Source organism: Amphiprion ocellaris, chromosome 20, assembly GCF_022539595.1.
Source record: "Amphiprion ocellaris isolate individual 3 ecotype Okinawa chromosome 20, ASM2253959v1, whole genome shotgun sequence".
Classification (NCBI taxonomy): domain Eukaryota; kingdom Metazoa; phylum Chordata; class Actinopteri; family Pomacentridae; genus Amphiprion; species Amphiprion ocellaris.
The window spans coordinates 9,006,688-9,028,538 of NC_072785.1; the positions used below are offsets into that span (position 1 = coordinate 9,006,688).

The window sequence follows — 21,851 nt, forward strand, 5'->3', positions numbered from 1 at the left end:
AATGACCATCCAGAAATAAAGATTCAGACAGTTGGAGTTTCATATATAATAAACCTAAGAAACTAGTCCCATCTACTTGCAAGGTGGAGATCTTCGTATCATTATTCTTCGAACACGTATGGCATGTATTTTAGCAGAGTTGAAAATGAACTGATGTGCTCGAGCTGCAGGAAGTGGGGGTCAAGACAGCGGCAGACAAAACCATTCTAGATGAAGTAACACTATAGCGTTACATCGAAGCCATTTTAAGGGAAAAATGGCATTGTTCCTTTAACTGTGTCATTTTGATACAAAGACAGGTTTTTATTAGGGATGTCAGATAGTATCATCCCATCGATATTATTGGCCCAATATTGGCATGAAAATGTAATATCGATCAATATTGTTACTGGGGTTTTTTTGCCTATCATGAAACCCGATAAATAATGCCAGTATTTCGCCGGCATTTACAGGCACACAAATGATCACATCATCAAACGGCGTCGTGAAGCGTGTAAAAAAGTATGGCTGCAGTAACAAGCTTGCTGTGCCTGACTAACAATATGTCTGTGGTTTGGAATTATTTCCCAGCCCACATATATCGGTATCGGTATCGGTATCAGTTCATATCGGAATCGGAAACTGAGAGTTGGACAAAATCGGCATGTTGGTTATTGGCAAAAAAGCCAAAATCGGATATCCCTAGTTGTATGGGTTTGATCAACAATCAGAGAGGGACTTTAAAAACTAAAGTACTATTAGCAAGTACCAGAATTATTCATCATGCAAAAAATGACCTCTGTTAGCATAATACTACAATAAATAGAAGATTGCTGGGGGGATCCATATGCAGTTGTCAAGGTAGAGCTCATTCTAGCTATTTATGCATATATAGTATTGGGTAGTTTAATCCATACAGATGCCCCATTTTTGTTTAGAATTTATTTCTGTGTAGAAACAGATTACAGTATTTCCAGCTGATTTGGAGTATAAAGCATATTTTTTTCCACATTTCTTGAGTAGATGTAATCAGCTCCATTTCACCACTGCATGCCTGAACAGATCAACATTTTACCTACTTAGCCTCAGCATGTTAGCATAATAGAGCAAGCATCCCAGTAATCACATTTACCTCCAATCGCTGCTGTTATGACTCATTTTTTGAAAATTAAATTCACACAAGGCAATAAAAACTACAGTGAGCTGCTGGCTTCGCACTCTCCTCCTTTTACTCTCACTTCTCTCTCTTAACCCTCTAACATCTGCTTGGGGATGCTGTGCCCAGCACAGTTGCTATGGAGACTGTGTGACGTTGACAACGGTTGTCGCATCAGTGTGGTGTGACCCTGGTGGGGACAGAGATGCGTTACGACAGGCAGAGGTCTCCCAGCCTGCTGCTACAACAGCACAGGGAGACAAAAAAAAAAAAAACTCTCTGAGGCCAGTGTGGCAAACCCCACATGTCTCTCTGCTGAATCTACACAAGATAATCATCTCTCATGTCCACATGCACACACACTGAGACATGCTTTTAGACTTCATTGGGTCAAAGATGAAGCCTGTGAGCGCACACATGGCAGTAAAAAGGTGCAGGTGGGTGGGTGACACCTCTGTCAGCGTGGGAGCATCTTTAAGTGGTGACTCATGGGGGCTTCCACTGCTGCTTTCTGCAGTCTGGACCCACTGCCTGCTCAGTAACACTCACAGGTGGAGGAGGGAGGGAAGTACAGGCTCTGAAATGGAAGAAGACAAACGAAGGAGGGAGAGGAAGGTGCAAGAAAAGGTGAGGAAATGAAAGAGAAGTGTATAGGCATCAGCATAATTTCACACATCAGTGGAAATGAGGCCAATGCGGTACTGTGTGGGTTATAAATAGCCCTCCTGTGGTAATAATAAGCAGACAGAAAAGAGGATAAAGGTTCCCATACAGCCAGGAAGAAGACATTCCTGTGGATGCACCCCAAATCCCATCTCTACCAGCATCAAGAGGCCTGGAGAACCAAAGATTTGGTTGCAGAAAAATGCAGATCCTACACATCCCAGTCTCCTCCAATGATCCTGCAGCAGATGCAGCGCTTTTAGCTCCGCGTGTGTGGAGGAGGAGGAGTGGACCACAGCTCGGTGGAGACGGAGGCAACGTGTTTGTGCGAGGCCTGCCAGGAATAGAAGGAGAGGCCCACACCTCCCGGGAGACGTGGGAAGCTGCAGGTGAGTCAATGGCGCCACCGCGTGGATGCGCAGGTCTCCTGTGGATACCAGTCGTTTTTTGGTTTTTTTTTTTGTTTTGTTTTTTTGTTGCTGTTTTTTTACTGTATGTTACACAAAACCAGATGTGCCTGACAGTGTCTGTGGGTTATCTCATGAGTAGGGGCAAGGACAAGGAAGTGATTCATTTTGAGCACTTTCAGTGGTCAAAAAATGTGCAGGTCATGTAGGAAATATGTAATAAAAAAATTGTGCGTTTGGACTTTATGAAATGCACAGATAAGAGAAATGAATGGAATGTGACTTATTTTCCTGCATGTGTTGATTGGATTTGCATCGAGAGCACCAAGACAAGTAGATGTGCTCCAATAATCACAAATATCTGCAAATAAAAGCCACTTTTTAAATTGATTTTGTATTTTATGTGCAATGAAAATACCTGAAATCTGAGCCAACTGATAGAATTTGCCATCAACAAAAGATGAGGTTAGATGTGCTGTTGTGCAAAACGCAGCTACAATCCCAAATAATGGATTTTGAACATCTTTAATGAATGAAGACATTTTCTTAATTAAATCTGACTCTCATTCACAGCAATCACAGCATCCACGAATGTTTCCAAACTCTCAGGGCCAGAGGTGCCCTCAGGACACCAGGAATTCCCATCAAAACAGAAACAGCGGAATATTTATTGCTTTTTTTTAGGGGGGTAAAACTGGAAAATATGCGCCAAAAAAAATCCTCTTGTTGGTGCCGATGTATATGAAAGATGTAGCTTTGGGAGCCCCTGGGTTAAAGCTGCTGTCACCGGATCGGATGGAGGGAGGGAAGGAGAAGGAGGAGAGAGGGAGGAAGGAAGGGAGGTGGGGAGGGAGGGGAGAGGGGTAGAGGAGTGGACAGACACTGGTAACGGAGGGGGAGGCGTTTGGCTCGGTGAAGACGGGGAGTGAACGAGCAGGAGAGGGTGAGGAAACCAGCGGATCTGGCCCTTTAAATCACCGATACAAGCGCATTTGGAGGTGAGTTTTGGAGATATTTGGCTATTTTTCCCCCCTTCCCTCCTCCTTGTGGGTGATAATTGTAACGCCTCTGTGCGCCTCCGACAAACCCGGGATTTCTCGCCACCGAGGGCGGCTGCAGCGGAGAGAGGGGCTTCATCAGTGTCACGAATCCGGATTTCCCCAGCCCTTTTGCCGGCAGAGAGGGTGGGGAGGACCGGGGACAGGGTCAGTGGAAGATTTCCTACATGCTCGGATGGCTGGACTCTTGAGGAGCCTACAGCTTACTGGATCTCATGTGCCGAAGTAGGCCCCTCATCAATTTGCATAATAGCGGAACATAACGGCATGCGCTCCGGTCTTGTGCCCATTGTCGCTGGATGGGGTTTATACTGGCTGCTTGGAGAGCCTGCCTCCCCTCCAAACATGTCACCACCCTGCTCCCCACGGCTAACAGTCGGGCCCCTATTTGCAGAGCTGGTCTAGTCTGGTCTCCACTTGGAGAAGGAGGGGGAAAAATATCTTTGATAATAATGTGCACAAGGTCTGCCTGTGCTTGCGCGCCCGTGCGTATGTGCGTGTGTATGCTGGCGGTGTGTGTGCGCTGCGTGGATAGCCATGGGAGAGAGAGGACATGCTGTTCTATCCATCAAAATGCCCGCATTGTGTTTTCACACGGTAGAGCAGCGAGCAGGGCCTATAGCAGAGGACATGGCTCCGTACTGTAGGCCCGATCTGCGCTCAGGAGCTGCGAGGATCAATAAGGATTGATGCATTTTTGCGCGTCTTGAGAGCCTCTGTGGGCTCGCTGCTTGGCTGCTTGGCTGGCTGTTTGGGCCTGTCCAGCTCTGGGGGTGTTTTTTTGTTTTGTTTTTTTTTAAGTCCAAGTTAAGACAAATGAGCAGCTCACTGTATGTTTTTTTTCTTCTGTGCTTTGGCTTTTTAGGAGATGTTTTCAATTTGGAGAGGCAGGAGAGGAGAGATGTGACTGTGTGTTTGTGCTGTATTTTTTGAAGCTTCTCTGCGCCATAGCAGTAAAAAAGTTTGAGAAATCAACAGGCTGAGGAAAGGTTTATAGTAACCAAAGTGGAGATTGAGTTATTCAGCTGCATATTTCTTAACTATCTGCCACAATTATCCACATGAGGGGACATGAAAACTTAATTTTCTGTCTGCAGCTTGTAAACAGAGCATATTCCCATAGCTGTGCTGTAAGAATATATAGTACATTGCAGCATTTAGCACTCAATAAGGTTGTCAGTTTCTGTTTTTGTGGCTGCATGTGGGGTGACTTAGGGCCATTCATTGAATCTGGAGAGGTAATGAGAAGGTTAGAGTATACTGTGATGGAACAAGTGTGTGTTTGTACTAATAAACTCATTTTAGGGACTTTTATCAAGTCACACATTCACATCCAAACTGCCACACGAATATGACAGGAGCTGCAGCCTATGGAGAAGAAATAATGCTTTGTATTACTCCTGTTGGATAAGAATCTGTAGAAATGATGTTCTGGAAAGGTTAATTACCTTAATGATCGTACTACAGAAGCATGTAGATGTTTGAATGGCTGTATGAAGGAAGGGTTAGTGTTAGTTTGAGGAGAGGATATACTCGGAGACTGGCCTGGAGACAAGAGCAGATTCTACAGAAGATAAACATTTACAGTTTGGGGTTAAAAGTTGCAGTTTTCTTAGAGACATCCAAAAAAAAATGGTCCCAGAATTGACTCCAGTTTGATGACAAGCAACACTAGTTTCAGAATTTCAGATTCATGCTTCTTACTATTAAAAGAAGCTAATGTAAGAAGACCCATATGCCATAATTTGCCAAAACAATGGGCATTTCATTTCTCTAATATTAACTTGCTGGAGACAGTTTTTCATGCTAGAGACAAGTTTGTGAATCCTCAAAACGTAGGAGGAAGTTATGAGCGTTCTAATGTGACAATAATGCATCAGTTTTATCAACATAAGTCAGTTTAATGTCAAAAAAAGAAGTTTGTATGTGAAGAACTGTATGAAAATCCTTCAGAAACATGGACATTTGGCCTCTAAAGGTCAAGTTAGAGTTAGAATTTGGGTTGAAAGTATAAGATTATGATTTTAATTTGGAGTTCAGTTAGGTGACAGTTAGTAAATGTCTCAATAGGGACAATGATAGTGAAAACGTGGGAACGCAGAAAGAGAGAGAAGTTTGTTGAGATGTTATAAACTGTCTTCATTCACTCCCTATTTCTAACTCTCTCTCTCTCTCTCTCTCTCTCACACACACACACACACACACACACACACACACACACACACACACACACACACACACACACACACACACACACGCACACACACACACACGCACACACACACAAAAGCCCTAATTACAGACATGAATCTGAGCTACTCCACAGTAGGAGTAATTAAAGCAGGACTCTCCTCCTGAGAGAGAGGGCGACAGACAGAGAGACAGAGTGAGAGACACAGTGGTAACAGACTCACAGTGATGTATGTGAGGCGAGAGGTGTATTTTGATCGTATGCACCAACGAGGAAACTTCCCTGCTGTGCTAAAACAGAGTGTAAATACAAGAAACTAGGGATTTGTAGAGGTTTTCAATGAGCGTTTGGACACAATGATGTGACAAATACCTCAAAATCCTCCAAGAATGAAGAAGAATCTGATCAGTGAAGTGGTTTTACATGTGTTTCCTTTAGGAAAATGAAGTTGTGATGACAGAAATTGTAAAATGAATGATGAACAATGAAGTGAATTCCACCAAAGTTCATATTTTTGTCATTGAAACACATAATTTGTCAATTTTCAAAGCAAAGATTTTTCTCTTTGAATTTCAAACTTCTTCCAGCTTGAGCTATATTATAATGATTGTTTTGCTGCAGGATTCACTAAAACAGCAAAACTTCTCCATATTCAAATGTGGAACTAAATCTTAAATCCAGCATTTTTTTCAGATCCTCATGCAACAAGCACAAAACAACATTTTCAGACGTGTTTAACTGTTTCTAATCTAAACAGCCGACTCACTTGTTCGTCTCACCTGTTCTTTTTCGCAGAGGCAAGCCAATGTAAGCTCAGCCGCCGTCCTGCTCTGTCATTTTGACTCGGCAACTGTTTTCCCGCCATCGCCGTGTCGCTCGGATCGCCTCATCCTTTCGTATTAGTGTTCAGAGAGGGTCCTGTCTGCACGCCATCAGTCAGGTAATACTCTGTTTTCTGTTTTGCTGTGCCACAAGTATCTTAAATCCAATTTTTTTTTGTCCTGGAGGCAGAGAAAATGTCGAGCAAGAGTTTATTTAAGCATCCTAATCTCCAAATGCATTTCAGTGAGGTCTAGGTATAATTCTGTTCACACATCAGCTCTGACACAGTTTATTAATCCCTTTATTTGGACACGATATGTGTTATGTCCAGAGAATATAATGGCAGTTAGCTTTTTTAATTGCTTTTGAACACTCCTATTCTTAGTTTCACTGTATCTACATATTCTCTCGCCTTCATAAACTGCATTTTGAACAAGATAGCTGACATATTTCAGTTATTATTGTGTTGCAGCATCATGTGGTCACCTCATAGTGGTGCTGTAGCTCCACAGCTGAGGTCACACAGTCACATGAATGAAGTGATCAGAGCTACAGTGTCACCCAATGAACCCTATTAATAGTGAAATAAGATTCTTACAGGCACTGTAAATCTGTAATAATCTCATCTAACTATTAATTGTATTAAGTTAACTTTGTTCCTGCGGCTATAATCAGTATGAAAAAGTTCACCTTGAAAACAGTAGTTTCACTATATAAAACGATCTTAACCAAAGGTCCACTTACTAGTGTTTATTTTTAGCAAATCTCTCAGTAATGCTGCAATAATTAATCAATTAATCAATTATTTGTCAGCTATTAAATGAACTAGCAACTATTTTGAAAATGTAATGTATGGTTTGAGTATTTTTTATTTTTATTTTTTCATTTTAGCTTCTGATAAGTGAACATTTTCAGATTATTTTTCACTCTTTTATGTCAGAAAATGGAATATCTTGATGCTAGGGTTAAAATAAAACATCCAACAATGTTATCTTAGGCTTTGGGAAACACTGATTGATATTTTTCACAGTTTTCTGCCGTCTTAAAGACCAGACGTTTAATTTTTCCCAAATAAAAGCTGAAAAGTTCTCAGCTGAAAGCTCTGAAGAAGTAGTAAGTGGGCCTTGAGCTGAACTTTTTTTTGTAAAATTTTACTTTCTTGCTATTTTGTTGATTTGCTTTGCTTCTGTTTGACTTTTTTGGGTGTTTTGTAGGTTTATAATGCGGAACATTGCAGAATCGCTTGACAATACAAGTTTCAGGGATCGCAAAGGAAAATAGGCTGGTAGCTAAATCTGGTGCACGACAGCTCTCTAATTTAACAGACAAAATTAAACATTGTTGCGATATCACATAGAATATAGACATACAGTATGTACAACATGCAAGATCCTTCATGTTACTGGAATAAGTCACTCAGTCCTGGAAACAAATGACAAACAAGATACCAAAAAAAGCCCATTTTGTAGTATTTATTTGATCTCCCTTTGTCTCTCATTCAGTTTTCTCCTGTGTTGGTGTATTCTGATGGATCAGTATGTCTACCACTAATAATATCGCCCAGGCCAGGAAACTGGTGGAACAGCTGAGGATTGAGGCAGGGATTGAACGTATTAAGGTAAAAACAACCATTTTCTGACGTGTTTGTGTATATGTATGGTCATAATGATTCATTCATATTTCCAGTGTTGGGAAGCACATTTACTCAAGTGCTCAATTAAAGTACAATTTTAAGGTTTGGATGAGGTTTACACTGGTTAATCTAACAAGCTTTTTAAATATATGATGACACATTGTTGAAGAATAAACCAACAGTTTCTGACCTTTTTCGATCCTGATATAATATAGAAAGTCATTTTACTCCTGTAAAATGACAATTAAAGTCAAATTAAGTTAAACTGACATTAGAATAATGTATTTCATTCTTTTCAAACAAATTTTTGGTCTTATTTCTTAACAAAATGACTTTAAACTTGTCCAAAATTACTCAAAAGTTGTCCAAAATTATATCAGACTTGTCCAAAACGTCTTGAAATGTATCTCAAATTATTCAAAGATTATCTAAAAAGATACAAATTTGTCAAAAATGACTTTCAAATTGCAGAACATGTCTTGCAACGCATCTAAAATGACAATGTAAGTCCAATTAGACAAAACATAATGTTCTTTCTATAAATACTTAAATGATCCAGTACATCACCATATATCAAAGATTAGATTAAAAAAAAAAACGTCCACAACCAGAAAGCATATTTGTGTATCTGAACTTTGCTTTTTCTCCCATTGATCATCTGGTTACCCCTCAAATTCATCTGCCATTTCTGCGTTTAAAACTAGACATAAAGCAGTTCAAACCTGCAGCAGCTGCAACAACAGCTGCTGATACACTGATGCCTCAGTATTAATAATCTAATGATCCTATTTATAATGTAACAGACTGGTCTAACCAGTATTTAACATCAATACTTTAAATTTTGCTGCTAATACTTTAGCATTTTTACTGAAACAGGACTTTTCATGTAGTAATGTAATGTCACAGCTTCATTTTTACCTCTTGCCATTTGTCCATTTTCTCCCCACATTTCTTCCCATTTAATTATTTCTTTTTTGTCCCCCTTCCTCTCCGTCCTGTCAGGTGTCTAAAGCAGCCGCAGACCTGATGAGTTACTGTGAGCAGCACGCTCGTAGCGACCCTCTGCTGGTTGGGGTGCCCACTTCTGAAAACCCTTTCAAAGACAAGAAGCCCTGCATCATCCTATAGCTGCACCCCGCTTTTCCTGCCCTCACACACACACACAGACACACATGCACACACTCATGCACATATAAACACACATTCGCAATCTGAACAGATCTCCAGGTGTCCCCAGGTGCACACACACACACACACACACACAGCTACACACACACAGCTACACACACAACTTCGAGCAACCCTATCTGATCTTTCAGGGCTGCATATCCATAGACACACACTCCTAAAATAGCCACACTGGAAAAGCGCCATACCCCAGAGCCACAGCTAGGGGGCAGGTATCTTGTGCTCACGGTGGCTGAGATCAGTATATCACTGAATATGATCCAAGGTGCTTTGGTAATATTCATAAATGCTGGCGAATTAACTACAGCTTAACTTGAAAAGGGATTTGGACGATAATAATCAGTGGGAAACCGGTGTTTTTTCAGTTCTTTTGTCATGAAGTGAGGTGTCGGGTAAAGCATGATCAGCTGTGCCATAGGCAGCGAGTGGGAGGACGTATGTGGGCAACAGAAAAGGGTGGTAGGCGCTAGGCCGCCCGTGCCAAACACGACCCGGTGTCCTATTAAAAGCTCAACAAATGCTTCTTTTTTCTACGGGAGTTAAAAAAAAAAAAAGCTTTGTCCTCGAACCTGCTAGCGGTAAATCATGGCGGGTGATTCTGGAGCAAGTGGCTAAAGCCTTTTGCCTTTTATCGGACTTATAGCATGTTCCCGCCCAAAACCTGTATCGACAAACCTTCTCTGCCTGTGGCCTCACTATGGCTGTCTGCAGCCTTTGGCCGAGCCTCCAGCTGTGCCAATCTGTAAAAAAAAAGAAAAAAAGTCGTTTCTAGATGCCGATCTGCCGTCGCTTTTAGAAATCTATTTCTGACCTCAGATCTGCACCTAGGAGGGAAAACACAGTGAACGGCTCTACATAGAACTCAAGCTATTAACCGCGGACGTTTACTGCATTTTTCTTAACGTGTTTGTGAACTCAATGTATGTTTAGATATTTTTGTTGAAGAGTTACTTAACAGATAAGATGATGCTGTACTTTTTTTTCTTTCTTTTTTTTGGATCGTTTTGCTTTGACATAGGTGTTGTCCCTGGTTGATCAGATTTCTTTTCCTGCTTGTGTTATAGCAGGAGATCTGGTTGTGAGCCAGGGGCAATACCTAATGGGATCTTAAACAAAGGTTTCTACTGTACACCAAGGCTCCCTGTGCTTTACCCTGAGAGAGGGTGAGGTCACAGACCGACCACACCGGGGGAATCAGTCTAGCGAGGACTGCAAGGCTGGAGGAGATAATACAAACTTAAAAAGAAATAGCAATGGAGGCACCAGTTTCCCACCTTCTCAGCTCATATTTGTTGCTTTCTGTAAGGCGAAGGGAAGGAAAACGCATCGGAGAGTCTGCATAGATGGCGGTGTTTGTTTTGTTTGCCTCTTTGGAAAAAATCTTGTTTTAAAGCATAACAATTTTGGCCTATAAATCAGATTGCCTGGCTTTAAACTCTCCAGTTTCCCCAGTTGAACAGCTCACTGTAGTGTGAGTTCAGACTGGATCGGTCGGAGGCGGCGGTCCCTCTTTCTGTCCTCCTTCCTCCTCCTCCTCCTCCTCCTCTGACAAACCAAACTTGATTGTAAAAACTGAAGATGAAGAAGAAGAAAAAAACAAAGTTAAGAGAAACAAACTAAGTGTATAAACTTTCTTTCTGACGTGCAGAAGTGATAAGTTGAAGAGTAGCTGTTTTCGGGTTTTATTTTCTTTCTATGGAGTCCATGGAACCTGGTCAGTTGAGTATTACCCTGTACAGTGTTTGTAAGATACAAAATCTAAACACAGACTTCCCCTCTGTGGATGTTGGATTTTTTTTCTTTTCTTTTTTAAGTAACTACTTATACTGTTCTGTCAGTCCGGATCATGTCTGTCTTCTTTCTTTCTTTTTTCTTTTGTCATTCAGGTTTTAGAGGCTTGTGATGGCGGAGGTTGGTTTTCTACCACGGATAGAAATACAACTGATGAGGATGAAATAATGTACCAGAAATTAAAAAAAAAAAAAGAAAGGCCCCTGTTAGGTGTAGGATCTTATTAAGAGGATGAATCAACATCGGACCTCATTCCAGTGGCAAAAAAAAACCAACCTCCTGATCTGTCCTTTAACACCCACATTTTTTTCACATTTTTTACATGTTTTCTCTCTCAAGTGTTGAGTTTTGGGCAACTAGGACAACACACACACATCTCTACACACACCTACACTGTCTCTTGCAGGTGCTTTTCAGGCTTGATGGTTAGAGTAGCTGGTTTTGATGGTTAATTGCTGAGAAAATTGAGCTTTGTGCCATCATATATCACAACTAACTGCGGTTTTTGTCACATTCGGTGACTGAGCAGGTCACTAGGACATGATTTATGACTGCTGATGGTGCGTCTTGGGGGTCGAGCCCACTGCTTTCCTGTTGTCATATCACTGGATCAGCATGATCCATCTGCTACACTGAATCTTTGGACATTTTTGGAGGTGGCGAGAGCTTGTTTGGGTCCACACTCGCTATAGAGTTTGTACAAATCTGTGTTCAAAGCAGACTGTCCGCTGGAGACACCCTGCAAATATACCCTCGATAGGACATGATTTAGTGCTATTTTTCTATTTACCAACACCTCTAAAGCAGGCTAAATAACACATATTTTGCTTGTTGAATCGGCCTGTGTAAAAATCACAGTTTTACAAGTTTTAGAAGTGTTGATCGGCTCATTTTTGTTACCTGGCTGTGTGTTTTCCAGCTCTCAAAGTGAAATATTTGCATATTTACCCCCCCCAAACGCCCTACCGTTTCTTTAAGAAAAAAACAGAACTTAATGATTCACTGGCTAATTAGCTGTGCTGTATTATCACCGTAGGCGATTGCTCCTGACACAAAGCCTCGCTTCATCTCTCATTTGCTTTTTGTTCCCAGCAGAAAAAGAGAGAGAGAGAGAGAGAGAACAGGCCATTTCGGGAGCTGGAGAAAGGCCATAGTGAAGGCTGAGGGTGTGTGAGTTTGTGTGCATGTGTGGGTGCTGCTGTTTGGGAACTGAAAAAGGATGATTTGGCAGAGCAGTAGGCGGAGAGAGGAGAAAATAGAGGTGCACGCGTTTGTGTGTGAGTGTGCGTGGTCAGTGGGTGTGCGTGTGTGTGGGAGATGCACACACAGTGCCTCCAGTGTCACATAGTAACGTTACAGTGCTGCAGCTCCGCCATTCTAGGTCAGGGTTAGTGTGACCAGAGGAGAGGTCATGTGATACTACAAGTCAGAGCAGCCTGTAAGGTCTGTACTCGCTTGGTGATCAGTCAGAGGCTCATGTGAGAAAAATCGAAGAAAAAAGGAGACAAAATTGCTCAATTGACATGTGGGAAGTTATTTCTGATGTGATGACCAATAGTAACCCAGACATTAGTCACAAAGCTGATAAATTCACTTATTTTTTAGTCCTACTCTGAGCTACTGGTTATTTTCAGCACTCATTTAAGCCTTAGAAACCTAAAGTCACAGCTTGGCATTTGGAGAAATATGAATATTTGAGCATAAGATGAGAAATTTAATGCCGCTTTTTTGTCTGTGTGTTTAATATGAAGTGAAATCCAGCAGCTGGTTCACTTAGCTTAGCTTAAAGGCTGGAAACAGATGGAAACTGCTCACCCGGCTCCATCCAATGGAAAGAAAATCCGCATTCCTGCTGTCTTTTGCTCACTAGTTAACATGCTACTGTATATCTTCTCGTCTCACCGTTAAAATGAACTAGTGAGCTTCAGATGCACTTTTTGGGCAGATTTTGTTGATGCTGGATGGCTGTTGTACTCTGTTTTCTACCCTGCTGCTGGGTGTAGCTTTGGATTTAGCCAACATGGCAAGCAGACATGAAAGAGGTATTGATTTGGTCAGGAAAGCAAAGAAGTATCAGACTGCTACTTTGGATAAATTTGTTTATTTTATGTGGAGGGATAATAAGCAAATCTGCAGTGACAGGTTTGAAGTAACTCAGATTTACTGATCTGAGACAAGTTTACTTATTGCTGAACTATTGCAAAATCGAGGAAAGGTTTGATTCTTTGGTAGTTTTTCGAAAAAGAAATGCAGTTCCTTTCTTTGCAGTTGCAGAGGTTTCACACAAAATAACACAAGCATATCATATCAGCACACACACACACACACACACACACACACACACACACATAGATGTCCTGATAATGTCTGACATATGCTATTTTTTTATCATTGTTTTTTTTCAATCATTCCATTCCTGGTTGGGCTACAATCAGAGACAGCCGGCCTGAATTGCTGGTTTGGCCGACGGCTTGTCTGACTGATTGGGTGTTAGTTTGCCTTATAGTGGTGTATATTGTGTTAATGCTGGTCTTGGGGTTATCAGATCAACAGAACGAATGGTCTTAATGTGGAACACGCGGCTCAAGATGGAAATCCACTGGTGTGTTGTGACACAAAGCGAGCCCGGCGGTATTCCTGTCCGGTCCGGTGAGGAGAGTTGAGGCTCCTCGCTGGTGGACTTTCATATCAAACATCACTGAAATGGCTCTGAGCCCTTCCTGAGACTCATTTTTGTGTTCTGATCTCCTGTGTATGCATACAGTATATGTATCTTTTTGCCTTGATTGATTATGAAGAAAATATATCTATTTTTTGTAACTGTTCTCTGATGTGCCATAACTCATGTTTTCTTGCACACTGTTAATATTTTGTGGATATTGCTGTTACAAAAAAGATGATATTGAGAAGTAGATAACATTAATAAAAAGATGATATAATAACACACACTCGTGTTGTTTTTATTTTTTATTTTTAAGCATGTTAATAGCACTGTTTAATGGATGGCAGAGTCTGTCAGTTAGGTTACCACTTTGGTTCTGAATAAAATGGAAAACTGCAACAACTTTGATGCAATATTAGGAAATTGTACACAAAAAAATGAAAGGAAATAAATGACATTTCTTTTTTTCATTTTTAAACCATTCATATAAAGTATTTTAAAATAGTGTTTATTTTTATTATACTTTATTCGAAATAATTTTTTAAAAAATTGTAAAAAGAAAATGTTAGGAAAAAAATATATATATATTTTCAGTGGTTTTTATTTATATATTTTTTTTTCAAAATGCTATTTTTATTCTTCATTTTGTTAAAAATGTTTTGAAACTATTATTTGTTAGAAAAATAAATAATGTACATTGGGACAAATACTCAGGATTGATCCTCAGAATTAATTGTAACAACTGTGGTTATTTAATGGTCCGTGTACGGATCTGGTAATTGGATTTTCCGTTCCGAAACAGGTATTGAAAAACATAAAACGAGTGCTTATTTGATTTTCGTTTTAAAATACAAAAATTAAAACTGAACTACAAGGCTTTTTTCCTTTTCATGATCAAAAAGGGATATGCGATTTTTTTTTTTATGCTTTGATTTTCGTTTTAGATTTAGAATAAGAAGAAAGTAAAATCAGTAAGAGACAGAAACGAAAAAAGGTCCGTTTTTTCATTTTCTGAGCCCGGAAGTGGTCATCAGCAAGTGTGGAGCCAAACAGAGTACGGTGCAGAGACTGTACATAAAAATTTTTTTCGTGAGTTTTCATGGTCAAAATGAGAGATCAGGTGGCCGATCTTAAAATAAATCAATATTGATTTTTTTTTATAGAGCGTTAAAGTTTTGCGAAGCCAGGGGGCGGGACTACTTGATTGACAGTCCGGTCTGGAATGATTGACAGGTCCTATGGAGGAGGAAGCAGAGACTCTGCTCTCCTCGTTTGGATTAATTCTGATATAACTTTTGGTTTATTTATCGGTGGAGCAGCAGAACATTTTCCACAGACAGTTTTCCTGCCCGTTGGCTTGTTTTAACCAGTTTTCTGCCTTCGGCTGATTCTACCAGCAGACAGTGAAAGGACTCTAATAGTTCAGTAAGTGTTTATTTTCGTATCGGTGCCGCTTTTAATGCACTTTACATGCAGCTTTAGTGTCAGATGTAATGTGTGCCATGCACTCCAGATGTTGGTGGAGTTTGTTTCAGTGTGTGTTGACCAGAGAAGAAAGTTAGCATAGTAAATATTAGCTTTAATGTTAGCCATGCTAACCGAGCTAGCTGCTCAGTCGTAGCCTGATTAAAGCTAACGTAGCATTAAGCTAATGTGTTGAGTTTCATGTAAACAGCTGAAGTGTGTTGTGTTCCTGTATTATGGTTCATTAAGTTCATAAAACTGTGGCTGGTTGACATTAATGTAACGTTCAGGAAACTTAAATGTGATTAAAACAGTAACGTTAATGTTCTAGTTGTCAGTAATCAGCTTTAATTTGACACTAAAACAGACTGATAGTTTTAAATGACATCAGTTTCATGAATTTGTTGAAAATTGTCTCATTTGTTGTTGTGATGTTGCTGCTGATTGTTTAAAAGCAGATGATCCGTGGTGAAGATACGTTTAGTTCTAGTATCAGAAGTACAAGAAGGAAAATGGAAGTTTAGTTCTGCTACATCAAAGATTTCAGGATTAAAATAACTAAATGAGTCTTCATGCCTCAAACTTTATTTTTACAATAAAGAAATAATGAAATAATCACAGATAATAAAAATATAAATAGCAGAGAAAACCTGAGAGAATAATTACCTGAAAAGTCTGTGAAGGAAAAGCAGCTTTTTTATCCTGAAAGATCAGAATCAGCTCCAACATCTGCATCTGACAGCATCAAGTCAACCAGAAAGAAAAGAAAAAAGAAAATGACTTCTTTCTGATCACATCTGTTCTGCTGCTCACAGTCTGCTGCTGCTCACATTCTTCACATTTATAGTCCACTTTTAAAAGTTCAGCAGACAGGTGCTCTATTTTGGAGTGTGACGATGTCGACGGTGATGTGGAGAGTGAAGTTTCCGTTTCACCCACAGCGTGCTTTAGGGCAGCCAGGTTGGACTTGATGTTTGAAATACTGACCGACAGCTCAGATTTAACTGTCTGTAGTTCCGTTTTGATGGGTGTTAAACTTTCACTTCAAGCCGCCAGGGGCTGGGTCTTTAAAATAACCGCCGTCTCGTTACAGAGTGAAAGTAGCAGTTCCTCCTTAAGGTCAGAGGAGATTGCAGCATCTGAGGGCCTCTTCAAAAGAAGACGTAGTTGATGAAGGCGTTCTGGAGCAGGACCAGAAAGACCACGAACAAGCAGCCTTGAGATCTTAGGCAGCGACTCCCTCGGGTGGGTGTCAACGGTGTTCACGGTCAGGTCTGTGATAATCCCGTCAAAAAACAAAACAGAAAAAAATCTAGATTATAAATCAACATGTAACCAAAGCACTCTGTGTGTAACGCCATAGTATAGGATGTAGTTCAGAAAATGTCAAAGTATAGTATACTTTTCAAGAATAACATAGTATGGCCTGTAGTTCATAGTATAGCATGTTGGCAAAAAAACCCAACTGATTATTATGTGGTTCAAAAAGTGTAAAATGATAGGATGTTGACTAAAATTGTCATGTATGATATGTGGTTCAAAAAATGTCATAGTGCAGTATATTGTCAAAATAGTATGTTTTTCAAGAAAACATCACAGTATATGTCGTCTAAAAAATGCCATAGAATAATATTTCATTGCACAAGTAAAAGTATAGTAATTTTTAAAACTGTTCAAGTTCTTATAATATGTTGCTAAAAAACAAAAAAAACTAAAACAAAAAAAAAACGTCATAGTAATATGTCAATTTAAAAAGCCTATAGTATGGAGTGTCACCCAACAAACGTCATAGTATAGCATGTCGTCCAAAAAACATCATGGTATAGCATGTCGCTTTAAAAACATAGTATATCCTTTGGTCCAAAAAAACGTCATAGCATAGTATGTCGTCCAAAAAACATCATGGTATAGCATGTCACTCTAAAAATGTCATAGTATAGCATATCACCCAAAAAACGTCACAGTATAGCATGTCACTCTAAAATCGTCATAGTATAGCATGTCACTCAAAAAACATCATAGTATAGCTTTTGGTCCAACAAACGTCATAGTATAGCATGTCGTTCAACAAAATATCATAGTATAGCATGTCACTCTAAAAACATCACAGGATAGCCTTTGGTCTAAAAACGTCATAGTATAGCCTTTGGTCTAAAAACATCATAGTGTAGCATGTCGCTCTAAACACGTCATAGTATAGCCTTTGCTCCAAAAAACGTCATAGTTTAGCATGTCACCCAAAAAAACATCATACTATAGCATGTCGCTCTTAAAAACGTCATAGTATAGCATGTGGCTCAAAAAACGTCATAGTGTAGCATGTCGCTCTAAAAATGTCATAGTATAGCATGTCTTCCAAAAAACATCAACGTATAGCATGTCGCTCTAAAAGCGTCATAGTGTAGCATGTCGCCCAAAAAACGTCATAGTATAGCATGTCGCTCTGAAAACATCATAGTATAGCCTTTGATCCACAAAACGTTGTTTTGTCCTGGCTGTGTGAAGTAGCTGAGGAGCAACACAAAAACAGTCCAAACGCTGGTTTCTAGAGGGTTAGATGAGTATTTATTTGAAAGAGGAAGTTTACAACAACACAACATGTGAGGGGGTTAAAAACAAATGGGTGTTAGTAAAATAAAAATAAATAAACAGAACTAAAACTGAACTTCATGTTGACATTGATGGGCATTCCAACCAGGAACAAAGTAAAAGATAATCAATACGAAAAAAAAACTCTTCCTGTTCACCTCTTCAAGCCCAAAAACATACCCTAAACTAAAATTACCAATGGGTTTCCTGTTTTCCTGTCTGAACAAGTCAAAGGTCCCTCTCTATCTCCCTACACATCCACCAACCACTGGAACACATCTCCAAAGTTCTGCCGGGCCAGCTCAGCTTCCCCTCAGAAGAAGTGCCGCCAGATGAAGGAGCCTTTTGAGAGGCAGCTGGTATCGTGATTGGACTGTACTTTGGTCTGTTCCAATCCAGCTTCAGCTCCAGAGACGGCAGGCGGAACGAGTCAACGGAGGCCGGGTGGACGAAGGCATGCAGCTGAGTACAATCCAGAAAACAACAGAGGAGGAGTGCAGTGGCCTAGTGGCAAAACAAACAGAGTAGCATCATATGTCTCTTAGAAAACATCATAGTATAGCCTTTGGTATGAAAAAATGCCATCATATACATCGTATATGGTACAAATAATAAGTCAAACGAAAGAAACATACATTGTAGAATTGTAGTAATTGTGGGCTGACTGATTTACTGATTATCAGTATTTTATTTTTTACTGATTTATGGTAATAAATACATTTAAAAATGGCGCTACTTTGGCTCTGAACCTTAATCTACCTGTGGTCACTCTGTCTTCTGGAGTGATTTGATTTGGTTATATGTCACGAATAAAACTCCTTTAACTTAACATCTGTAAACAAAACAAAAACGTATCAACAAAGTTTCCTGTTAGAGTTTGTGTTCTTCTAAGTTTTACCCAAGATTTTAAATACTTTCATTTACTGCAAATGAATATCGACTCCAAATGTCTCAGTAATAACCATTATCAGCCTTAAAAACCCACAAAACACCCCTCTATACTTGACCACACTTAGTACAGTCCGGTTCCCCCTTCTATAAATCTGCTTGGAATCGTCCACTTCCTGTTTGTCAAAGTGGCCTTCTACCTGGACAGGTTTTGTTGGAGCTCATGCAACAAACATTTTGGGTAACTGCACTTTAATATGGATGGATGGATGACACTGAATTAGAGTCTGTTTTCATGAGACTGAGTTAAGATGTGTAGCTCTGTCATTAAATAGGAAATTATTTCTCAGAATTCACAGAGAAAAGTCTGAAATGTTTGCTAGGTTAGCGTCCCACATGTTCTTTGGCTCAGCTAAAGCTAACTCTCTCCAACTTCTGGATCTCTTGAGTTGCTTGTTGTTAAAATATCTTGCTGTAGGTGCTGAAGCTCAGAAAGTCTGCGATGTTTGTTCAAAATAAGCTCATTCTCAAGTCTTATCTGAACTGTCCTCTTTTGTTTGAACTTTTCCTAAACTTAGGAGTTAATGACAGAGCAGCACATCCAGACTCAGTCTCATTTATGTAGAGATTAAACTTCAGTGTCATTCGTTGATGTTAAAGTGCAGTTTTTCAAATGTATGTTGCACATGCTCCCGACCAAACCAGTCCAGGTGGAAGACAATGTGAAGAGAAAGCTCCAGAGGATGAATATCACACATTTACGATGTAAATAAATGTCCTTTAATTTGACATTGTCATGCAAATGATGTTCAAATCTTTGAGTGCTTTGTTGATGTTGGTTTCTAAATGTTTTTTGACACTCGGCCCCAAAGATTAAAACCTTCTACGGCTCACAAGCTGCAACAATTCACACTTTATCAACTATCTTTCTGACAAAACTAAGATAAAAAGTGAAAAACTGCCTGATTCCTGCATCATGAATGTAAATCTTTTTGGTTTTTGTGACAGTAAACTGAATATATTTGGGTTTGACATTTTATAAACCAAAACAAGAAATGAATTACTGGAGAAAACAATCAATAGATTAATGGTCAAAGAAAATGTGTTTTCCAACATATATGGCTGAATTACTCCATTACAAGATACATACAATTTCAATTCAATTTTATTTATAAAATGCCAATTACAGGTAAAATTGTCTCAAAACACTTTATTTTTAAATTTTTTGTAATATTTACAATATGACAAAGTAAGAAATTTAAACCTCTTGACTAATCCAATTTATTATTTGGTTTTTAAGAGACTAATCGACAACTAAAATAACTTTCTCCACTATAACTAATAAACATGAGGTCAAATAGAAGGAACAGTTTTAAATACTGCAGTCCCACAACGACAAGAATAAAGTTTGTCAACAAAAAATAAATCTGCTGGTGGACTCCATTAAAGTCCTAATAAATGATAATAATGATAATAAACCACAAACTAAAGGTTTGTGGTGCTAAAAATGTCAAAGTAAAGATATCAAGTTGAACATCTGGAAGGAGGTTGATAAAAGTTGACCTTCTTTCATTTCTCTGGAGCCGACTCCATGGATTTTATGGATGGTGGTTAAATACCTGCTCTTCTAGTCGTTGTCCTTCTAGTTGCTGTAAAAAGTCACTCCATCCTGGCCGACTTCAACATCTCTTCATGACAACTTGTTCTGCCTCCGACCTTGTGGAAACTCCAGAAACTCGGGAAAGCCCATGGAGACTCGAAGAACTCGTGGCGACTCGAAGAACTCGTCGGGCGGGGGAAGGTGTGGTGGGTGGTGGGGGGAGGTGGGGGAGTAGAGGGGGGAGGCTGCCACCCACCTCCCCGCCTACTCTCCGCCCTGACTCCACCCAGACTCCGCCTTGGCTCCACCCATGTGGTCACTTCATTAACTACGATGCCAAAGGGACGACGAAATTATTTCTTTTCATCTGATCTGTAGCTCAGTGAGTTAAGGATTTACCTGTGGAGCTGCAGGTCGCTGGTTCAAGACCAGACCCTTCTTAAATTTTATCAAAATTCTGACAAAGACGAACAAAGAAAAGGACCAGTGGCAGGTCTTGAACCTGCAACCTTCTACTCTGTAGTCACTCTTCTTATCCCCTGAGCTATTTGCTCAGATACTAAATCTTCTTTTTTTTGCGCATTTATCATCTATTTTTTGTCGTTTTCGAGGTTTTTTTTTATCTCGTGTTTCGTCTCGACCGTTTTTCTCAGGAGGTTGGACTTCAGCCTTTGTGCTGGAGGGTGGAACCTTCAGTTCCAAGACTTTCCAAAGCCTCCACACCTCCCGAGTCCTCAGGACCTGAGCTTTCACACAGTCTGAGGGCTGAAATTTTCTAAGTCCCACAGTAGTTCTCTGTTAGATTAAACTTTCAGACAGTCCAAGGACTGATATCTTCTAAGTTCCTGAGTAGTTCTCTGTTAGTTTGAACCTTTCCACAGTCCGAGGACTGAAATCCTAAAAGTTCATGAGTAGTTCTCTGTTAGTTTGAACCTTTAGACAGTCTGAGGGCTGAAATTTTAAAAGTTTCTCAGTACTTCTCTGTTAGTTTGAACTTTATGGTTAACAAAAGCCTTAAAACTTGTGACGATGAGTCTTGATTTCACATTTAGACCATCCATCTGAGTTCTTCTCAGACCACCTGTGGGTTTTTTAGAAATCCTGAATAAACTTTGATTCTCTTCACTGAATAGTAAAGTTTGTGGAGATCAGAAGGTAACATTAGTTTGATCCATGCCTTCAACTACTAGTAGACTTTATCTGGAAAGCAGTTTTCTGAAATGAGTTCTTGGTAAATCTGTCCACAATCAAACCAAGAACATAGAAAGAGGAAATGTTTGAAGAAACAACTTGATGTTTTCGTTTCAGACTAGAAAACACTTGAAGACCTTTATCTGTTTTTGCTCTTTTTGATCATTTTATTGTCTCTTCTGTTTAATTTGATCTTCTAAAGTCTAACTGGTGTCTTTTCAAATTTTTGTCTTTAGCTTGATTCTTCTTAAATGTTTAGTTTTGCTCTTTTCTCACCTTTTATTATTTTCTAATGTCTGATTTGATTTCAAAATGTTGTCTTTTTCATGTTTGTTGTTTTTTCAAATGTTTTATCGGCTTGTTTGAAAAATTTCCTTTTCTTTCCCAGTGTTTAATTTTTTGATTAAATCTTTAAGGTTTTTCTTTTTAAATGTTTTACCACCTTTTAATGTTTAATTTTCTTTTTAAATGCTTCATTGTATTTTCTGTTCAATTCCTATTTAAAGTTCTATTGTCTTTAAGATTTAATTTTCTAATTAAACATTTCATTTTTTAATTCAATGTTTTGT

General features: G+C 39.5%; 2 protein-coding genes across 4 annotated transcripts in view; one reads left to right on the top strand and one right to left on the bottom strand.

The window, feature by feature from the left end:
- The window catches only part of hltf (helicase-like transcription factor), a 196,027-nt gene that overhangs the window by 159,767 nt on the left and 14,409 nt on the right, over nucleotides 1-21,851 (bottom strand). The window lies entirely within an intron of this gene.
- gng7 (guanine nucleotide binding protein (G protein), gamma 7) lies at nucleotides 3,067-13,832 on the top strand. 3 transcript variants are annotated; one of them, XM_023275731.3, is made up of 4 exons: nucleotides 3,067-3,203; nucleotides 6,250-6,394; nucleotides 7,779-7,894; nucleotides 8,912-13,832. In XM_023275731.3, exons 3-4 carry the CDS (start codon nucleotides 7,814-7,816, stop codon nucleotides 9,035-9,037), a joined length of 207 nt encoding a protein of 68 aa, XP_023131499.1. In that variant the 5' UTR covers nucleotides 3,067-3,203; nucleotides 6,250-6,394; nucleotides 7,779-7,813; the 3' UTR covers nucleotides 9,038-13,832. The 3 variants fall into 3 exon arrangements, with proteins under 3 accessions (XP_023131499.1, XP_023131500.1, XP_023131501.1); XM_023275732.3 differs by lacking the exon at nucleotides 3,067-3,203 and adding an exon at nucleotides 3,234-3,488; XM_023275733.3 differs by lacking the exon at nucleotides 3,067-3,203 and adding an exon at nucleotides 3,234-3,410.

What these genes read in the sequence shown, in the direction of transcription:
- gng7 (XM_023275731.3), top strand. Translation starts at nt 7,814, where the DNA reads ATGTCTACCACTAATAATATCGCCCAGGCCAGGAAACTGGTGGAACAG. An exon ending in CAGGGATTGAACGTATTAAG is followed by an intron (nt 7,895 to 8,911) that starts GTAAAAACAACC and finishes CCGTCCTGTCAG; the next exon opens with GTGTCTAAAGCAGCCGCAGA.